This window comes from Phycodurus eques, chromosome 22, assembly GCF_024500275.1.
Source record: "Phycodurus eques isolate BA_2022a chromosome 22, UOR_Pequ_1.1, whole genome shotgun sequence".
Lineage (NCBI taxonomy): Eukaryota > Metazoa > Chordata > Actinopteri > Syngnathiformes > Syngnathidae > Phycodurus > Phycodurus eques.
This window is the reverse complement of record NC_084546.1, coordinates 3,179,219-3,198,059: the sequence shown is the minus strand read 5'-3', so window position 1 is coordinate 3,198,059 and position 18,841 is coordinate 3,179,219. Positions and strand designations below refer to the sequence as shown.

The 18,841-nt window shown below is 44.3% G+C and overlaps 1 protein-coding gene across 1 annotated transcript in view; it reads left to right on the top strand.

The window, feature by feature from the left end:
* The window catches only part of snd1 (staphylococcal nuclease and tudor domain containing 1), a 107,949-nt gene that overhangs the window by 72,456 nt on the left and 16,652 nt on the right, over positions 1–18,841 (top strand). The window contains exon 18 of the mRNA XM_061667360.1: positions 13,453–13,594. Within this exon, the coding sequence (XP_061523344.1) occupies positions 13,453–13,594 (142 nt within the window). The remainder of the gene's footprint in view (positions 1–13,452; positions 13,595–18,841) is intronic.

Below are 18,841 nucleotides of genomic sequence, written 5' to 3'. Positions count from 1 at the left end.
TCCAGACTTTTCAATGTCGCAGCAACACGGAGTTTTTCAACAGTTCTCAGACAGGTCAGTTGTACAAGAGTGTTAATAGATTTGTTATCCGCTTTCAAGGCTTTAAATTGGTGAATAATGAATAAAAAGAACAGACGGCATGTTATACCGATTTGTGAAAAATGAACTAAAATTGACCATATTCGGACATGCCGGGTTTCACCCAGACAGCGGCAGTATGCAGATGTGCAGCAAGAATAGCCAGTAGCATTGTATTCAGCAAAAAAAAAAAAAAAAAAAAAACATTAACAAAACAGCAGCAGCAATAGGCAACTTACTTTTGGTGATAAGGAACTTTTACTCTCGATGAGACATTGTTTAGTTTGTGTAATGACAGGTTTAACCTGTGCTCTCCCACACAGTCAAGCCCTTTGATACTGTTTTGTTGCATCAATATTGCAGCCTCTGTTGGCTCGAAAGCAAAGCAATCTAATTAAAGTAAAGCGGCCAGAGGAAGGAAATTGGAGTGTCCTAATTATGAATAGGTGAATCAACATAGGGGCCCCCCTTCAATAATAATCTGAATGCACTTTCTGTTGAGCAAGGGCTTTTTCTGCTGTAATTACCCAACCTTGAAGGAGATTAACACACACTCCATTGGGCCAACGGAGGACTTGGAAGAGAGGAGAGAGCCGAGGAGGAGGAAGAAAAGGGAGCAAAAGAGGATATGACAGCCCGCGTTGAAGATATTTCATGTCACAGGACACTCGTCTTTTCATCACTATGCCTTTGACCCATTCCCCTCCGTCCTCTTCACGGAGCTCCACGCGCTTTCTTTTCATCTATTCAATGTTCTCACATCCTTATGCTCGCTTTTTATTTCTGTCCCGCTCAGACTAATCATCTTTGAATCCATTCCTATTAACTGGATTAATGCTTTGCGCCGTGCCCCTTGCACTGTTTGGATCCCACAGGAGGCTTCCCTCGTGTTGTGGTCAGAGTGTATTTTCTGTCATCTTTTCAGGAATCATAAACCTTGGATCCAGCGTGCCGCTGCCTCTCCCCATACTTGAGCCATCCATCAATGCCCGCTGCCAGAGCACTTGAAGCACCCTTGTTTTGACATTGAGCATGGTAACATGTCTTTGGTGGTACTTTTCAGCCTGCTTTTTTGGACGCAGTCCAGGGTTGCAAAACTGACTTTTAGAACATGAAAGATGTCATTAACTCTCTATAATTTAACACCTTTGTGGTCCAAAAGTCTTGAGTATTGCCACAAAGTTGGACGTCGAACTGGGCGAGATGGACTAAAATTCATATCACGGTTTAAATTGATTCCTTTCGTGATAACTGTATATATCACAATATAAACTTCAATGTAAAATTTATAATAGAAGTGTTTCTGAATGGGTTATCCGGTCCCTTTGCAAAGCTAAATTGATAAATTAAATACAAAAACAGATATAATTGTAACTGAGAACATATTGTACAGATATAAAAATTCTAAATTGAAACTGATATTAATAATATACTATATATATATTCATATACTTTTGACCTTAAAGACTCCTTCTCCTGGCTGACGTATGCAGTGACGTTCCGATTTATTTCCGATTTTCAACGTGCTATCTGTGCCTACTGTGTACGTGTCATTTTCTTTTTCTCGCCATATACTTAACTTCCCTGCTCATTTGCTGTTGATGGTTAATGTTGATGGTTAATCTTCGCTGTGTTTTGCTGCTCTAAATTTCATATTTCATGTTAGCTTAGCGGTTAGCATAGCTTCTCCGTCTTCTCCTGTTGCTCAGTGTGTTGCATGCAGCTACTCCTCGTTTTCCTTTCGTGAAAACGGTACTCGTCAGAAGTGTATCTTATTTGCCGCCATGGAGGCAACGATGAGTGGCTGAGAGGAGCTGTGGTCGGACAGCGTTTAACCGCTATAGCGAGCCAGCCACAACTTGTGCATGACAAGTTAGCCATGATGGGTGACTGTTCGACATGGATGCACTGTTTTGTTTTGTTTTTTTTTTAACCAGCCCAGCTGGTTAAAATCATCAACAAGCGTCATTGCAGTTGGTCAGTAGAGGCCATATACCATAGGTCAAATAAAATACCTACTAAACTGACTCGTCCCTTGTAGAGAATGCTTTTCCAGTCTTGCCTGATCTGACCTCGCGTTTCTGACCTCAATGCAGGGTCAAAGTCTTTCCGGCTACGCTCAACATCTATGACACAAAGCTCGCTTAGCACATTTTCATACTGTTGAGATCACACACCTGGTTTAGCAGGAATCAGGATAATTGGCCCTTTGACTGGCACTAATAGGCTCGTGTGTCTCTCTCGTTTTAGGTTTAGCCGCGGCGCACTACAGTATCTCTCGCTCGGGTGGCTTCTGGTTAGCTCGGTGTTTTACCTTGACTCGTTCGACAATGATTTGCCCTGTGTTTGTGGCGTCGAGAAGGTAAACAGTCCATGGAGAATCTCATACAAGTCGCCTTGTTCGGTTTCCACGGATGACAGTGTCTTTTCCATTAATACCACGCTCACTGCTTCTATATGCCCCGGAGCCACAGAAATGCTTTCAGGGTTGCAATCTTTTCCTCTGTCCCGCTCGACTCTTCTTTTTTGTTAGAGTGGAAGGAATAATAACACTGGCATTCTCTGGTCAGTCACGCACAAATGAAGGGGATTTATATCCGAGTTGCTTGAGCTATGTTACTGTTCGGCCTGCTGAGATTAGATTATTAGGGCCGAGCATGCAGTAAAATTGAAGAAAAGTTTGAAAATTCAGCCCACGTAGCCTGGTTAACTTGGCAACATGAAATTTTGCAGGTGCATCCATCATGAAGAGACCTACAAAAAAATCTCATGGACCCATGCTAGAAGAGGCACAGGATGTCTGCCATTTTCTTTGAAATGTCCATTTTAGAGTCATTTTGGTCATACGTTGCCGCTGAAATCATGAATCATCATATTTTTCCGTGGGTGAATAAAACGATATGGTTCCAATCCATCCTTATTCTGGGAATGGTAATACAGTTGCCCTGTGAACATTTGACTTCGCAAGATGGAGGTTGCAGGCTTTTTGCGGGGCCGAGCGAGAAGGATGGCAGGATCGCGGGAAGGGGGACATCACTGCCCGCAGGGTGGTCACAATGAGCGAGGTGACCCGTGTTAGACCTCTCCGGAAAAAGACGCAGAGCGAGGGCTCTGGAAATCCCGGCATGCAGTCGGCATTGAGTCTTTACGTTTAAGCAGTGTGTGCATTTACTGTGCCGTAATGTCTTTTGCGTGTGTGTCATGTTTTGACAAAATGAGCCACTGACCACACAAAAACAAAAAGCTGACAGAGGCTTTTTCATATGGATTACATAATATGATTTCCAGCGCACACACCACTCGAGCTGTCGCTTTCCTGCTTACTCAAAGCCAGTCGGAGCATGTGCGGATGTTCTCTGGGGGGGGGCCGCCACTCCCTTGTAGAAGGCATGTCCGGACCCTGGGCGCCCCGGGGCGGTGACAGGAAGACAGAGAAGCAGATCAGCGGGGCGCAGTGATGTGTGTACCCTCGCTCCCTCCTCTTCTCCACGTATTTATCCTCTTTCTCCCCCACGTCGGCAAGTGTGTCGGCACTGTGCCCCCCCCACCCCTTTTGCCATCGCGTGCTCACGTGGCAATCACCTGCCAAGTGCCATCCAGGGGCGGTCGCTGTGATCAAGGGGAATATGACCTGCAGGGAGGTGCGCAGGGTGAGGCAGCACCCTTTACCTTGTGCCCGGCTAAATTATGCATGCGTACAAGTTGCTGAATTACACGCTGACTTGGACTGTGTCATATGCAAACTGCATCCAGCCACGGAGAGAAGCATTCCCAGGAACACACGGAAGGGGTCTTGTTTTCCAACACTCCATATCTTCCTGAGGACACTCGTGATATCGCTGTCTCCTTTGCATCATATTCATCACCGGCGTGTCCTTGGCCTTTTGCGCTGACTTCTTTGCAGAGGTCCTCCTGGGCAGATTTGCGGCTGCCGATGGTTCATTAGTGCGGAAATGCCTCAAGCCCTTATCGCCCCCTCTGCACTGGGGATGTAGAAGAATAAGGGAGGTGAAAGAGCACCAGAGGACAGAATGCCAGATGACACACAGCTTTGCATTATGGCCAATAAACAAATGCCGGGCCTCACCACCCTCTGCATTGGAAAAATACAGAAGTCTTAAACGCTCGCCTATTCCTTTTGGGCCACAATTCCACCCCCATCTCTTCTGATAAAGGTGAGTGTGAAGGGCATACACTTCGGGAAAGCAGGTTCACTGATTGTATCCCCTGGGAGACTTTTTTTTCCCCCACTCAGTTTGCTAACTGGAACAACCCATTTTCAATAATTGATCCCATCCATTATGCAAAATTCGATCAGATTACGTTTGAACAACTGGGCCCTGGTTTATTAGACCAATGTGAAGCCAAACTGGTCTTGTCTTTGTGTAAAAGTTAGTATATGAGGCCATGAAGGTATAATTTCTCCTGATGATCAACTATGTGTAATAAATTGTAATTATAATATCAATGAGGGGCTATAAATGCTTACTACTTGTCAGTGCTCCCAGTCCAATATAATTTTTTCACTTCTCTCAGTTGGGACATTACGTTTTATTGAGCATTTTTATTTAATGGGACTTTGTTGATGGTGAAAGTCCATGTGCTTGATTGGCGAACACTTCCTCACGTCCAATTTTGGAAGCGATATGAGGATGTATGGGAATACTGGCATTTCATATTTTCACCATCGACCCGTTGAGGCTGCGGTTGTCTTCTCTAATCGGTCTTGTTTAACACACAGGAAAAAAAGACATTTGAGCAGCAGGTTTGTTCTCCAGACAAGTTGGACATTTACACAGACTGACATTTTTAGTGTGCCTGCTAGCAGCTATAGTTAACTCTTTTCCATGTGAGTTGGGGGGAAAAAAACCCTCCTTCTCCTTTCTCATTCTAATAGAATGTTAAGCATTTGCTTCTGGATGGCACCACTTTCAAAATGCTCTCAAGGCCGGTGATCATCCTCAAACCTCGGCCTATTTCTTGAAATCATTGGTTCTGGACCTTGTTGGAATGCTAAGTGGCTCATCGTCCACTTTCCAGGTAGGTTCTTAGGGGCAGCGGAGGCATGCTCGCACCTCCTCAGTTGTCTTTATTACCTCCTCGCAGTCGATCGTCCCCCTCTTCCACAATGCACCTCATTTTTTCTCCTTTCCACAGTAATCGTTTTCTCCGTGACTCGACATGATCTTACTTTCAGACTGACTCCCAAGTTTTACACCCCCCCCCCCTTATTTATCCTCGTCATTCGCCTCACATGGGTTAGGGTTAGTGTGAAGTGAATGTAAAGTGTATCGATTCATTGGGGCCCTCTTGAAATTGCTCAGTTTCTTCACTGTTGAGGGCTTTTCCCTTCTAAAAAAAAATTACCGGGTTTGAAGCCCCAAAATTGGCTTGGCGCCTTGTGAAGTTGTTAAAATTCAGTCGCCGAAGTCACTTTTGCTTGGCATGATGAAATTTGGTAGGTGTGTCAATCAGAGTTAAAAACTGAGAATTGGAATAAAAAAACAGACTTACTATCATGTTCCCCGGGTCCTTCGTAAGTGAACTTTTCCTACAGTTTTTGTCCACTACAAACTGACCCATATACTAGACAGCTGGTCGACGCTACATTTATTTAAAAATATTTTTAAGTTTGATGACTCATAAAACATGAAATTTAAACTCAGCTCAACAAGCTTACCCCTTCTGACATGCCGTTTTTTTGCATCTCTTGTCCTGTCCTCTTTGCTTTTGATATGAGCAGTCGCTCAAGTGAATTAAACCCTAATTGGGAGAAGTGCCTGCCTCACACATTTTACTGAGCCCAAATCGAAAGACGTCCGCCGAGTATTAATCAGTGAGGGTTTTTTCGCCCCTGAAACTGACCGCTTCATTAACACTTGGTTGGGGCTGTGGTACAAAAACCTCAGGGATCATCGTAGAGTGACCTCGTTAAAATGTAAGATGGCCGCATGAAGCAGACACCCTAATAGAGAATGGATGGGTGCTTGTTCCAGGGCCTGTCAACTTTGCAGAACAACAAGGGAAAGATTAGTATGTGCGATTGATTGGAAGCCTGAAGGTTGTCCTTTCAACATGTGAATGTCATCTCGGACCTTCAAGCAACAATTCCCAGAGATCATCTGTGTTGGAGGGACTTTTTTTTCCCCCCTCCTCAAATGTCCTTTCATATTTAGGTCAGTCTACTTTCACTTTGTTCCGGCTCCTGGGCTGGATGGACTGCTAAAAAACACTAAGTCTCCAGAAAGAGAAGAGAACACTTTGCAGTGCGCGTGTGTGTGTGTGTGTGTGTGTGTGTGTGTGTGTGTATGTGCGCGCGCGCACGTTTTGGTGCATTTTACAGATATTCTCTTCCTCTCGCCCCCGAGCCTTAGGGAGTGATGGTTACATAAACCGACCCTTATCATCTCTTCAATTCCAAAAATCCTACTCTTCCTCTAACAGTCTGCCCTGTTCTTGTTTTTCTTCAGTTTTTGTCCATGTTTTTTTAAAGACCACTCATCATAACCGTTACTCGGATCAAACACTACATTGGTGTGTAGACCACTGGCATGAAAAGCTCTTAGAAATAAGGCCAAAACTGGCCAATTTCCGGCAATAGAGTCTTTGTTCCCTATTTCAGTTGGCATCCGAGCTGTGTGGACCCCCCCCCAACTGCAGTCTGGCTTTACAAATGGTTGGCTGAGTCTTGGCGCCAAAACTTTGCAGTTCTCACACAGGCAAAACCACTCCAGGTGACGGAAGCAATTCCAAGTTCTGAACATCTGATGCGGTTTCGTTTTCAACCAATTGCATCCCCGTTGTTATGTCCTCATCCACTTCTCTTTCCACCGCCAGATCTGTATTAACCTCGAGGGCGCCGTCCCGCTAATCCCAGCCTCATCGTCTCCCTTCCCTTGTTTTTGCCTCCCATTTCTCCGCTGAAGGTGTGATCAGAAAGAAAAATGATCAGGAGTCGTCCTCGCACAAAAAAAAAAAAACGAAGTGAGAGTGAACGAGAGCCAGATAACGGCACCCTGGAAAGGCTGTTGTCATGGCAACACCACGGCAACCTGGGAGCAAGATTGCCCTGTTAATTAAAAAGTTGATTTATGGCCCTTGAATTGCATACTTGCACACAGTAGCATTGAGGTAGTCCTCTTTCTTAATCACTCAAATCCAAGAGAACGCTCTCTCCCGAACAATGGATCCACTTCAGGCTCGCAGCTAATCTTCATCCAGGTGGGCACGTCTGTTGAGGGACCGACTCACACTCTGCTTGGCATCCGTTGGGTAAGACAGACACGGGTAGACAAAAAGATGTCATCTGGTGGCTCACCAGTATAAACTGAGAATCAAGCTGAGCAAATGGTAGTGGTAATCAAGAACAAATTCCCTCGGCAATTGTGTGTGTGCTGACGGATGAAGCCAAAAGTACCCCAAAAAATAATTAAGTGCAGTATACCAAATGCAAGGTAAGAGAGGTAAAATGTGCCCCCTTAGTGACATCAGTGCTCCATGGCGCTTGCGTAAAACATTTGGGATTACAGGAAAGTTAAGTGTTTGGAATGAAAAAAAAATACTGAAAGCACACTCATCCCAAACAAGGAAGACAAATGTCTTTCAGTCTTTACATTTAAGATCTTTAGTGACGTTGATGTCATTAAGAACAGAAAAAATAAAAACGGTTGTCCAGGGATAACCTTTTTAAGAATGATTTTCTAAAATAAAGGTCTTAATTATCCTTTAAAAGGGCACTTAATCCTTAAATCCATCGTCAGAGGACACATCCAACAATGGACGTAACCATCAATCATTTGTTTGTGTAGGAGAGGGTACTAACCTTAGGTACGCACTGGCTTAGCTAGCGATATTTTATTTTTATTTCTGACTTTTTTTTCGGCCCAGTTAACACAATGCGCCATATCCGAAGCAATTTATCTCCGGTGTTGTGTGCCTGGTTTTGCATACCAGTCTTGTTGGTGTGGCGTTCTTGAGGACGGCGTCACAGGTGTTTGTGTGCGCCCGTTGCCCCAGTTACATATGCAGCAACGTGTCCTGTTTCCATGGTAATGCCATGCCCCTTTTGGCGTACACACACATTCCACCAGTCAAATGCCTGTAAGAATAGCTGCTCACACTCCCAAAAGCCCACCAACACGCCAGAGTGGATCAATTTGTGTCAATTTAGAATGTGTAGCAAGTTGTGATCGCCTCAGGTTGTCTCTGAGCCTTCAATTTGTTGTATGAATTCTTGTATGCGGGAGGAACTGTTTGCTGCTGGTGGTGGTAGGGGTCATATTAGCCGTGTAAGCCGGGGGTTGTTGGCGAGAACATCTGCTGACCGTGATATGAAAGAGAGGGGAGCATCTCGTCTTTTCTACGACCACTTCTCCTCGGGTCCCTTTCACCATCTACCCACCCCGCCATCCATCCATCCATCCACCCATTGCGGCTTTAATGCATAATGCATAACCTTTAAGTAACTGCAACCGGGTGGTGCTTATCCCACCAAGGCCTTCTGGAAGTGTGCTCCTATAATTACGTTTCCACTCTCAAGGAGATTGGAGGGGCATGTGTGTCACGGTGGCAGCCTCACTTTGACCCTCCAACTTTTTTTTAGTTTAGGCAAATTGTACAGAGCAAACACAAGTGCAGTATGTACAAGGTCTTCTGATTAACACTATTAAACACAAGCCGCCTCCTGATCACAAGCGTACAATTGTACAAAATAACCTTGGATAATGAGCCACATGCTGCTTCACTCAAAATATTATCGGGAACTCGTATAGCAACCTGTTCTGGTAAATTTCCATTACGGCTTGACCTGACTATTGTATTGAGTCGGCCTTTGTCATTTCAGTTCCTTTAGGTTTCCAGTCTTTGCGAAATTGAGCTATAAGTTAGTTACGAATGCCTGAAAATGGTTTCCCTGTTTAAGCGTCACGCTAGCTAGTTCCACTTTTGCTCAACTGTATCTGGGAAATCACAGCATGAATGTGTTCACCCAATTGCGTCCTGCTAACATAATGCACGGCTTCCATTTTTACAGCTCAAGTTGAACCATTGTGCGGCGGATATGTTTTGTTACCACGCACGGCCTCGCGTCACATCGGACCCCATAGTTCCCAAGGTCGCTGGCATGCGTGTTTGTATGCATGTATGTTTACCAACGCCCTTTATGCGTGAATACAAGCCAGGCGCGAGGAAGCCGGCCCGATTTCCTGTAAATCACTTTTCCTCGGCCAACCAATGGGAGCCACGCCCGACTCAAACTCGCTCGAGCCTCCATGACAAGGTGAGGCGTTGGGGTTAATGTACCGTCGGCAACCCTGCTTAACCTTGCAGGTGGCCTTTTTTAAGCATAGATGCTCACGTTTGCATTGTTCTTTGGCTTGAATGTTGACCCTCCTATTTAGTCACGCTCCAGTGTTTTTCTACTTGGGAGTTCCAGAAAGTTATGTGTGGGTTTTATTGGTAGGAGTTTGACAATAGATAGCATAACATATGGGAAACTAAAAAAGAAAATGGCATTTACACTAAACAGGCATCGTTTTGCCTGTCATACTCCCTCCAAAGCTGGCGTATTTGCGAGTCAACTATGGAAACAAAAAACTGCTTCAAGGGGACGTTTGCAGTATTAAAACTGATAGCAAAGTTTAAGTGTAAAAACTGCGAGCCAACTGAACCCAGCAACAAAAAATGACCTAACACACAGGCAGCTTCCCACCTCTTTTTATAGTTCTGATATGAAATTTCCCGGTCGACATAGTCCCTCCTGTTTTGTGTCATGTCGTTTATACTGAACAACAATGCAGAATTCTGAAAGGGGCTTTTTTCCCCCCACTTTATATACCAAATAATTTTATCTGCCTTCTTGCTGTATTTTATAGAACTTAATCATCCAAAAAAACGCAGTGAGTGGACAAGAAAGAGACTGAATGAAAGAAAAGTCTACTCCAGTGAATTAATGAACCATTCTCTTTACCGCGGATTCATTAGGAATATAATAGGGTCTAAATTGATTTACAAAGGGTACTCTTATGAATAACATGCTCTTATTGATTTCAGTTGTTCTCAAAGTGCGATTGGCTAATGAATTAACAATGGCGAGCGCGCTAGTTTCGACGCTCTCTGTATGATGTTGCTTGGATTACTTTGGAAGTCTGAAATGTGCAGACTGTGAGTCCGCCGCGGTACGTTCGGAATCATAGGACACGCCACCGTCAATTGATTAGAAGGGGCGCGCAATGTTTTTTGGAGGAGTGCTTTCTATTTTCTGAGCGCATGATTAGTCATAACTGGAAGTGCAAGGTGTTCCATTTGGAAATTGAACTCCAAGTGGCCTTTCTTTGACGGAGCAACACAGACTTTTAATCCACTGTTTGTTTGTGCTCCAAGTGCACGGCCTGTACTCTGGAGTGCAGATCTTTTATATTTGATTTTTGATTTGTCTCAGCAGACCGTGTACGCGCTCACACACACGCACACTGGTTGAAGTGACGCACCTTTTAATCAGCGTTCAAACCGGCCTACACCTTCCTCCCTCCGCCTGGCGCTCGGTCACCCATCTGCGATGGTGTTTTCGCCGCACCTGTGCTCACCTTTCAAGGCGGCCTCGCTCACCATCAAAGGGCGAATTTGCACTTGGCCCCACTTGTTGACTCGTGTCTATTGGGGATGAGTCTCTTTAGCAACGATAGTCAAAAGTTTAAAATGATAAAGTACTTTACCTTAATGTTGAGTATCTTCGATTACGTAAATGTTGCTTTTCTCATAATGTGTCATGAAAAACTGTGGTTAAAATGCCAACTCACGCGAGGTGCGCCTCAATCATAGCTTTTCGTAACCTTTGCAAGATTGCAGTTCGAACACCAAATCGCATCAGAGTTGTACCTCTGTAATAAAACGTTAAAAAGACATAAGACTGTACACTAACAAATTCTGACTTTAAATGATCATCTGCATATATTTTCTAACTTGCGCTTTCGTCATGTGGATTCATGCAAGATGCCAGTTTGAGTAAATGCCTCTCTTTGATAAACTGTAAAAATGAAAACATGTCGACTTTGGGTAACTCAAGATTAGCTTTTTTGTTTCCTGGTGTCGAAAAAAGCTTAAAACAATTTTAATTCAAAACCTCTGAATATTGATGTTGACAATCACGATCCCATCCGTCTTTTTCACACTTGAGGATGACTCATCACTAAAGTGGCCTTCCCGCCTGTTAGTGAGTAAAAGAAAGTGCTCGTTCACTTTCGAGGTTGTCATATAACTTTACACTTTTGCACAAAAATTAAACTGTTTCATCTGTTGGCTTTGAGCACGTCCCTGCTGTTAAGCGTTAAGGTCTGGCATCGGAGGTGTGAGATTAGCGCGTCCTCGGTGGCAGAGAGAGGATTGAGCCAGAAAGAACTCCCGCTTTGCCATCAAAATCGCGGCACTGGACGTCAAAACAAAGTTATGTCATTCAGGAGATGCAAAGGGCAGACTGAGCGGCATCCGTTGTTAGCGTTTTTCTCACTCTCTCTCTCTTTGTGCGCGAGTGTCTCTCGGCCGTTGTCTGTCTGTGGCTGCTGGCTGGAGCATCTGGCTGCAGTTGCAGAGCAGCAGTCACATACCTGCATTCAAGTGGAACAAACTAGATGGTTGGCTGCTCACGGAAGGTCATCAGCCTTGGGCACTGTGTGTGTCTATATATGTGAGTCTGTGTGTCTGTGTGCGCGCGCACCGCAGTGCTTCTCATGGTGCACTCACAATACAATCCAAAGTACAATTTCAATGTATCTGTAAGACGCTCTTCATTAACGGTGTTAGGTTTATGGGTATTTATTATTAATTTTAACCAAACCAAGTAGTTTCCCTCTACTATGATAATAAAATGTAGAGGCAAAATAATGCAGACAATTTATTAGGTGTAAAGGAAGAAATTGTTTTAATGACATTTTTAGAAAGACAATTTTCTCACATTTATGTAAAGTAATAATTTTTTCTGCATGTAGGGCAGTTCTTCATCAGTTATCCTCCTTTCTTTATCTTCCATTGATTGATTTGCCTGGACAACTTTTAAAGTTTGCAAGTTTCCTGCCCACCTGAAGGAGACTGTGATGATCAGCAGGGTAATGAATGGTGACCCCCGTACCGTTGCCATGCGTAATTGCCGCTATAGAATACATACATAGTATGTCGATTTCTCACCTACCTAACTACTTAGAAAAGAAAAAAAAAGTCCTCATTGTTGATCCCTGAGTTTACGTAGTGTTGCCACATTTTTGCCAGTCCTAATCAACCCCTTGACCTTTGTGAATTGTGGAATGAATAATTGATTGTAATTGGGTGGTGTGACCCCATCTCTTGTTAGCCAGAAGGCTGTCAAAAAAACAAAAACAAATAGAGAATCCAAAAGTTTAATGTTGCTTGTTTGTGCAGCAATAATCATGCCACAGAAATGTTATCTGCACAGCACTTCGAGGCAGTGAGCTCCTCTAGCTCCTCCTTGGCATTGATTACCCTCTTGTTAAAATCACCCGCCTACCGTCATCTAAAAAAAAAAAAAAAAAAAAATGATTAGCTCGCTTTCATTCTTTTTCCCCTTCACCTTTTGTGTGTTCACATGCTTTATTGCTCTTAAAGATGAGCACAGAGTGATTGCATTCTGCCTTAACAATCACCCGTCACCCCATATTCTTTGAACAGTAAACACACACACACACACACACACACACACACACACACACACACACATCAGCTGGCATCTGTGTGGTTTGATACGTGGCCGCCGGCAAAGCACTTCCTCCTAATGAGCCTCCTGCCCTCCCGTTTCTCCAAGAGAATCCAAAAGAGATGTAACCTTGATACGGGAAGAATGGAACCTGCTTCACACTCACGCGTATACACACACACATACGTACATACACTTCCATCAAATCAATGCCACTCATGTTTTTCCACTAATGCGGAAACAAATTGTTGTTTTTGTTTGTTAAAAGTGCTTTTGATGCTTCATGCTCACTGGCCACAATATTAGGTACAACCACGTTATGCATGATGTATTTTATGATAGCACTTATGACATGTACTTTATAAGTTAGTCAGAAATCATTTTATGACTTGTATAGTTTGAAATTTTTTTTAATGACAACATTTTTAATATGACGATGTGTCGTGAAACAATTTTTAATATATGATATGCACTCAATTGTAACTCAACTGTCTCCACACAATTGTCACAATTCTTAGAAATCAACGAATTGATTTTATCATCCCCATGCCTTCTCCCCCCTGCATGACGGAGAACGTTGTCTCCCGCATCTTTTCATACCCGTTTAATTTCCTGCAATAATGATTCTGAAGCACCATATTGAATCGCATTTGCCTTGTATGTGTGTGTTGCAGGTGTGGGCCAACTACGAGGATAAGCCCAAGGAGGAAATGGTGCATATGTCCGAGGAGAAGGAGCGCGTGGCCAAATACAAGCCGGTGTACGTCACGGAAATTACAGACATGCTGCACTTGTACACCCAAGACGTAGAAACAGGTAAATGGATGTCCTTGATGTTTTATTTACTGTATGAGTTCCAGTACCACCTCCTCCATTCATTTTTATTTGCCTTTAAACACCAGGCCAACTTTATGTACCACAATGTCTGACAGCCACAGACATGCCGCTTGTTGTTATCGCGTTGCAAAGATGGGAATCCATCACCCTGTCCCGTCATGTCACTTCTGACTGGGGAACTAACAATCCCTGCTGTTCCTGCTTGGATGCACTTCCACACCGACTGATGTATGTTTTCACATGAATGAATGCACACGTAGTACATCTCCCGGTGTGTTGTTGTGCTTGGTGCGACCCCCCCCCCCCCCCCCTCGGCACACTCCGCCTCCAAAAGCCACTCAGTAGCAACCCCCGGAGAATTACAGATTAGTAGCACCCGCCACCAGTGCGTCAAATACACAAAGTCCAGCACCGAAGATGTGAAAACCGCGGTTTGTCTGCAATTTCCGTTTGGCAGTGCTGTTTTTCCATTATTTGGGCCATTCTAAGTGTCCTGATCAAATCGAATGCGACTGGGTATACGAGATCAGTGATTCACAACAACTGTGCTGCAACAGATTCATGTGGCGTGAGAGATCAGCAGGTGTACTGCAAGAAAAGTTCAAATTTCATGAATTGGTCCAAAAATTATGATGACAAATAATGTCTTTGTTCATCCATCTATGCCAGCGATGTACAGTGACAGGCAGAACAATTCAATGCGCTTCCACTAGATGACAGAAAGTTAATTGTGTGTTCTCTTTTATGTCTGCGGAGATTCTCAGTCATTGTACTCTACAAAGCTGAATTGGCGCAACTGGATCTACTTTTCTTCTTTTACACAAACGTTAAAACTATGTGCCGTGGCTCAAAAGGTGTAAAACACTGGATAATGGGTGAGGCTTAATCTCGAAATTTATGAGTTTTTGCTGAAGGGTGTGGGCGGAGCTTGGCAGCAAAGTTTGGTTTGCCATGAAATATGAAACTCTCATAGCTCGGCTTTGCTACAATCTTTTCCCGAATGTGCTGTACATAAAGGAGATCCTTTCATCATTTTCTGTCCGCCAGCTGCATGCGTTGCTTCGTCACGGTTCCATTTGACGAGTCCTGAAAACAGACGTAATCTGCAGGCTGAGTTTGCTCACTTTTAATAACCCAATAGCGTGTGAGCACAAACACGCTGATCGCCTTCTCATCATCTCGCTGTAGGCCCAGACGGGGAGGTTGAAAGCCCCAGTAGCGCCTCGGGCTAACACAGCTAGCCCAACCCTCCCCTCCACGTTCCCTTCCCCTCCAGGTGTTAACACACCGCTCAAGATCAGAACCGCGTGCAGTACCTGGCACTTCAATTGAAGTGAGGGGCTTGTGCCCCTTGCCACGGGGCGCAAGAATTTATTATGACACGCTATGCATAAGAGCTAATATCAAACATTGCAGCATTTTAGATGATAAAGCGGCAAGCACCCTTGAAAGCTGCAATTATTTGCATCCGTTTTTGAAAATTCAGCCCCCAAAGCCTGTTTAACTGAGCAACATGAAATTTGCCCGACACGTTCCATGAGTAGACCCACAAAAAAAGTCTCCAGAAGCCGTGCATGAAAAGACAAAGGAATTTGGGCATTTTAGTTTAAAGCAGCCATTTTAGGCTCGTTTTCAGTGGTCCTTCAAAGACAGACTTGTCGTTGAGATATTGTCCAATAGCGTCAGCCACAGTGGGGAACTGAATCCTGACCTTTCATCCTCCACCCTTCCTCCCTCCATACCCCTTTCTCATCTCTCTCTCTTGGTCGTTTTCATTTTCGCCGACGCTCGCTCAAAGCAGCATTAAGTCATAGCGAGCCCTTGAAGAGCACATCAAAGTGTTGTAGAATCACAGCAGCCAATCACTGTGCTGTATAATTAGGTTATGTTACAGTGACGTGATATAGCGGAGTTGAGTTTTAAAATTTTTGTGTTTTATGGATTAGCCATCAACCTTTGCCGTCATGCTCCGCCCCTAAGTTATGACAAAAATGTAAATTCTTTGCAATTTAACATCTTCTGTCTGTCTTGTATACACAGTTCAAGTTAGGTAGCAATCAGTTAAAATCCTTCGGGAGTCCTTGAAGAACACCTGGAAATTGGCAAGAGTGCTCTACTGTGCCAAAATGGCTGCTGCTTCTGTCTTTTCGGGCATGGCTTCTTTTGAGTTTTTTGTGGGTCAATTCAAGATGAATATGTCTACCAAATTTGATGTTGCTAAATGAAACAGGCTTTGGGGGCTGTATTTTCAAAATAATTCTAGAAGGACCTACCGAGCCAAAATGGCTGCTTCTAATCAAAATGTCCGGCTTCCTGTGTCTTTTTGGGCATGGGTTCTTGAGACTTTTGTGTGGGTCAACTCGTTATTAGACACGTCTACCAAATTTCATGTTGATAAGTCAAACAGGCTTCAGGGCCTGAATTAAAACAAAAATGTAGGGTTCGCTACAGTTTCTATTAGAGTGCACTGGACTGAACATTGCGCAGATGTGATAAAGAAAAGCTGAAAAGGCCTCACATCTGTTTTTTCACTTGAGTGGACACGTGCAGACCCCCCAAATCACCTCAGCCCTTTCATTTGCCTAGCGATTGTCAAACGTCAAAACGACTATATATATATTGTTTTACCCTCAGCGGGTTGAGCCAACTCTGCGCTTGAACCCCCCTTAAACCTTCCATCCATTTTTCAAAATGGGAAAATTATGACCCTTTAATAACTCATAAGTGCAGCTTTCCTCATGCATGCCTATCTTTACATGCACTCGATAAGTGATTAATTTCACATTTGGAGCATTTTTTTTTTTCTTCTTCTTCAACAAATCGCTGGCAAACTTGAGGGATTGCGCTCCTTAATCCTCAATCCTCTTTATCTGTTAATGTACTCATTTATCTGGCATTGTCTCACTTTCCTCCCCACACACATTATCTCCCCTTCAAAGGACTATCGCGCCATTCCACCCCCCTGACTTATTTATTTTTATTTTTTTCTCTCTCCCCGGCATTGGGTTCTCTCCGTAGGCTATATGTAATTACTGTTAGGAGGTGAACCTGCATAGATCTCGGTGACCTTGCGCCATCCAAAGACACGGGCCACTCCAGGCGCATGCAACCAGGAAGTAGTGACTCCCACTTTTCCATCGTCAAAATCATTTAAAAAGAAAATCTGCCAAATATAGCCCATTAAGTATTTAGCGGCGTCTTGTGTGCCCACAGTCTGAATATTGGATGCCACATCAGCTGTTTATCAAAGGCGCCAAGTAGTAGTAGCAATAGTAGAGAATATGTTGACTTCGAAAACAAGTGTGTTCTAATTAAAGACGCGACTGGCCCACTGAGGAGGATAAAGCCCAATCTTGACAATCTGCGCTACAAAAAACAGTTTAGCAGCGATCACATGATCAATGTTTGACAGGCAGATTTTGTTTGCTCGAGGCAGATTAATCCAGCAGCGACTCAAAAAGTGACAAACAATGCACATCGCGCAGAAGACAGACTGACTAAAAGCATTTGCCAAATTAATGAAAGAATAAAATATAAAGAAAAAACTCATTTCAGTTGATGAAACGTCTTTGTTGAATTGGGATAAATGATCCAGTGTTGAAAACAACTTCCTTGGCGGAGGTCCTGCTTTCGGGGCTCTCACCTCCATCAAAACGAATGCCATAGGAAGGGGGTTGCCACCTCAGTCAAGATGTTGAAGAAGCGGGTGCATCATCAGCCTGAAGTAAAGTGGCAGAAACGCAGCCACCAACAACTTATTGCGAGATGGCGACTAAAATTGAGCTTTCCAGGTTGTTCATATCTACAGATATTGCAGGAAGCGAGAGCGTGACGGCCCACGAGGGACACGCGTGGCCTTTTGCCACACATCCCAAGGCTGCGCGGAATTCTATTAAGCGCCGTGTATGAAAGCCATTAAAGCGAAGGCAGGTAACTAATCCCAATAAGACAATAGACCAAAGAGAGCAACAGGCTCTCCGGCTCCCCAGTGACAAATCCCTTCATGACGCCTGAGCTGTTTCAAGTCGAAATTAGTTGAAATTTGAAGTCTGAAGTTGAAATGAAAAAGACGGGAAAGGGGTCCGGGCTTTGAAGCGCTACCTGCCTGAAGGAGGATGGGAGTGGTGGGGGCTGTGTTCATTAGGTAATGAACAGCTGCTATGCGTAAAAGGCGGAAGTGTGAATAATGCGTGCCGAGCGGCACCTGGTCTGGGGGCTCATTACGCCAGGAAGCGAGCGCTAAGCGGGATGGAGTGGCACTTTTGCACCCTCGGGTGTGCCCCACTGTTTGGGAGACCCTGAAAAAAGTAATTATCTTCAAAAGACTAAAAGTTTTTTTGTTTTGTTTTTCGGAAGCATTGCACCCCTTTAGCCAACATCCTGAGAGAGTTGACGCACCCCCCTTTCCAACACACCTTTGTTTTGTGAGGTTCAGCTTCTTCGCTACATTTGGTGTGGCACATTTTGAGTCTGGCGCACCCGTTGAGGGCACGCCACGGTTTGGGAACCCTCAATCTCCAGTTTCCAGATTCCCCCCCTCGACTCACACGGATGATGTCATGGACTTGATGATCTTGGAGAGACTGAACGTGATGGATTTATCGTCAGAGCAGACGTGACAGGACTTGACTTGGGAAGTGGCCGAGTGACTCTAGAAGCACGCGAGGGGTCGTAAATCGGCTCGTTAAAGGCGGCGAACCGTGGCGACGCTTGTCAGTGGCCTTTGACTGCATCGCTCGCGGCTATAATAATCATGTTAGCGCTCGCGGTCAAGGCGCCGGCTATTTAGAAGAAGAAGAGGACCCCGGGGTGGTGTTAGACACTGTTCACTCAATCATAAATCCCCGTAGGAAGTTGAGGCACTTTTTTTATTTTATATTATTCATTTATTTTACATTCACGGCATATATTCTGTTACAAAGGGACAATTTTGTTCTCCATCTGGGCGTCTTGCTTTGCCCTCGACAGTGTTTCTCATCTCCCGCCTTTACCATTTACATAAATAGAACCATCGTCCATTAGGTGTTTGCATATTTATCCGTCAGCGAGCACCCTCTTGGCTCATGTCTCCTCTTTACGGTGGACACAAAGTGGAAACAAATATGTCTGATGTGCGCACGTGCATAAATATACACTGCACAAAGGCACGAGTTGGTCTAGATAGGCCAATAAATTAAAGCGATTGGAGCCTTTTCACAAAATTTTCGAGGGAGCCACGTTCTCCAA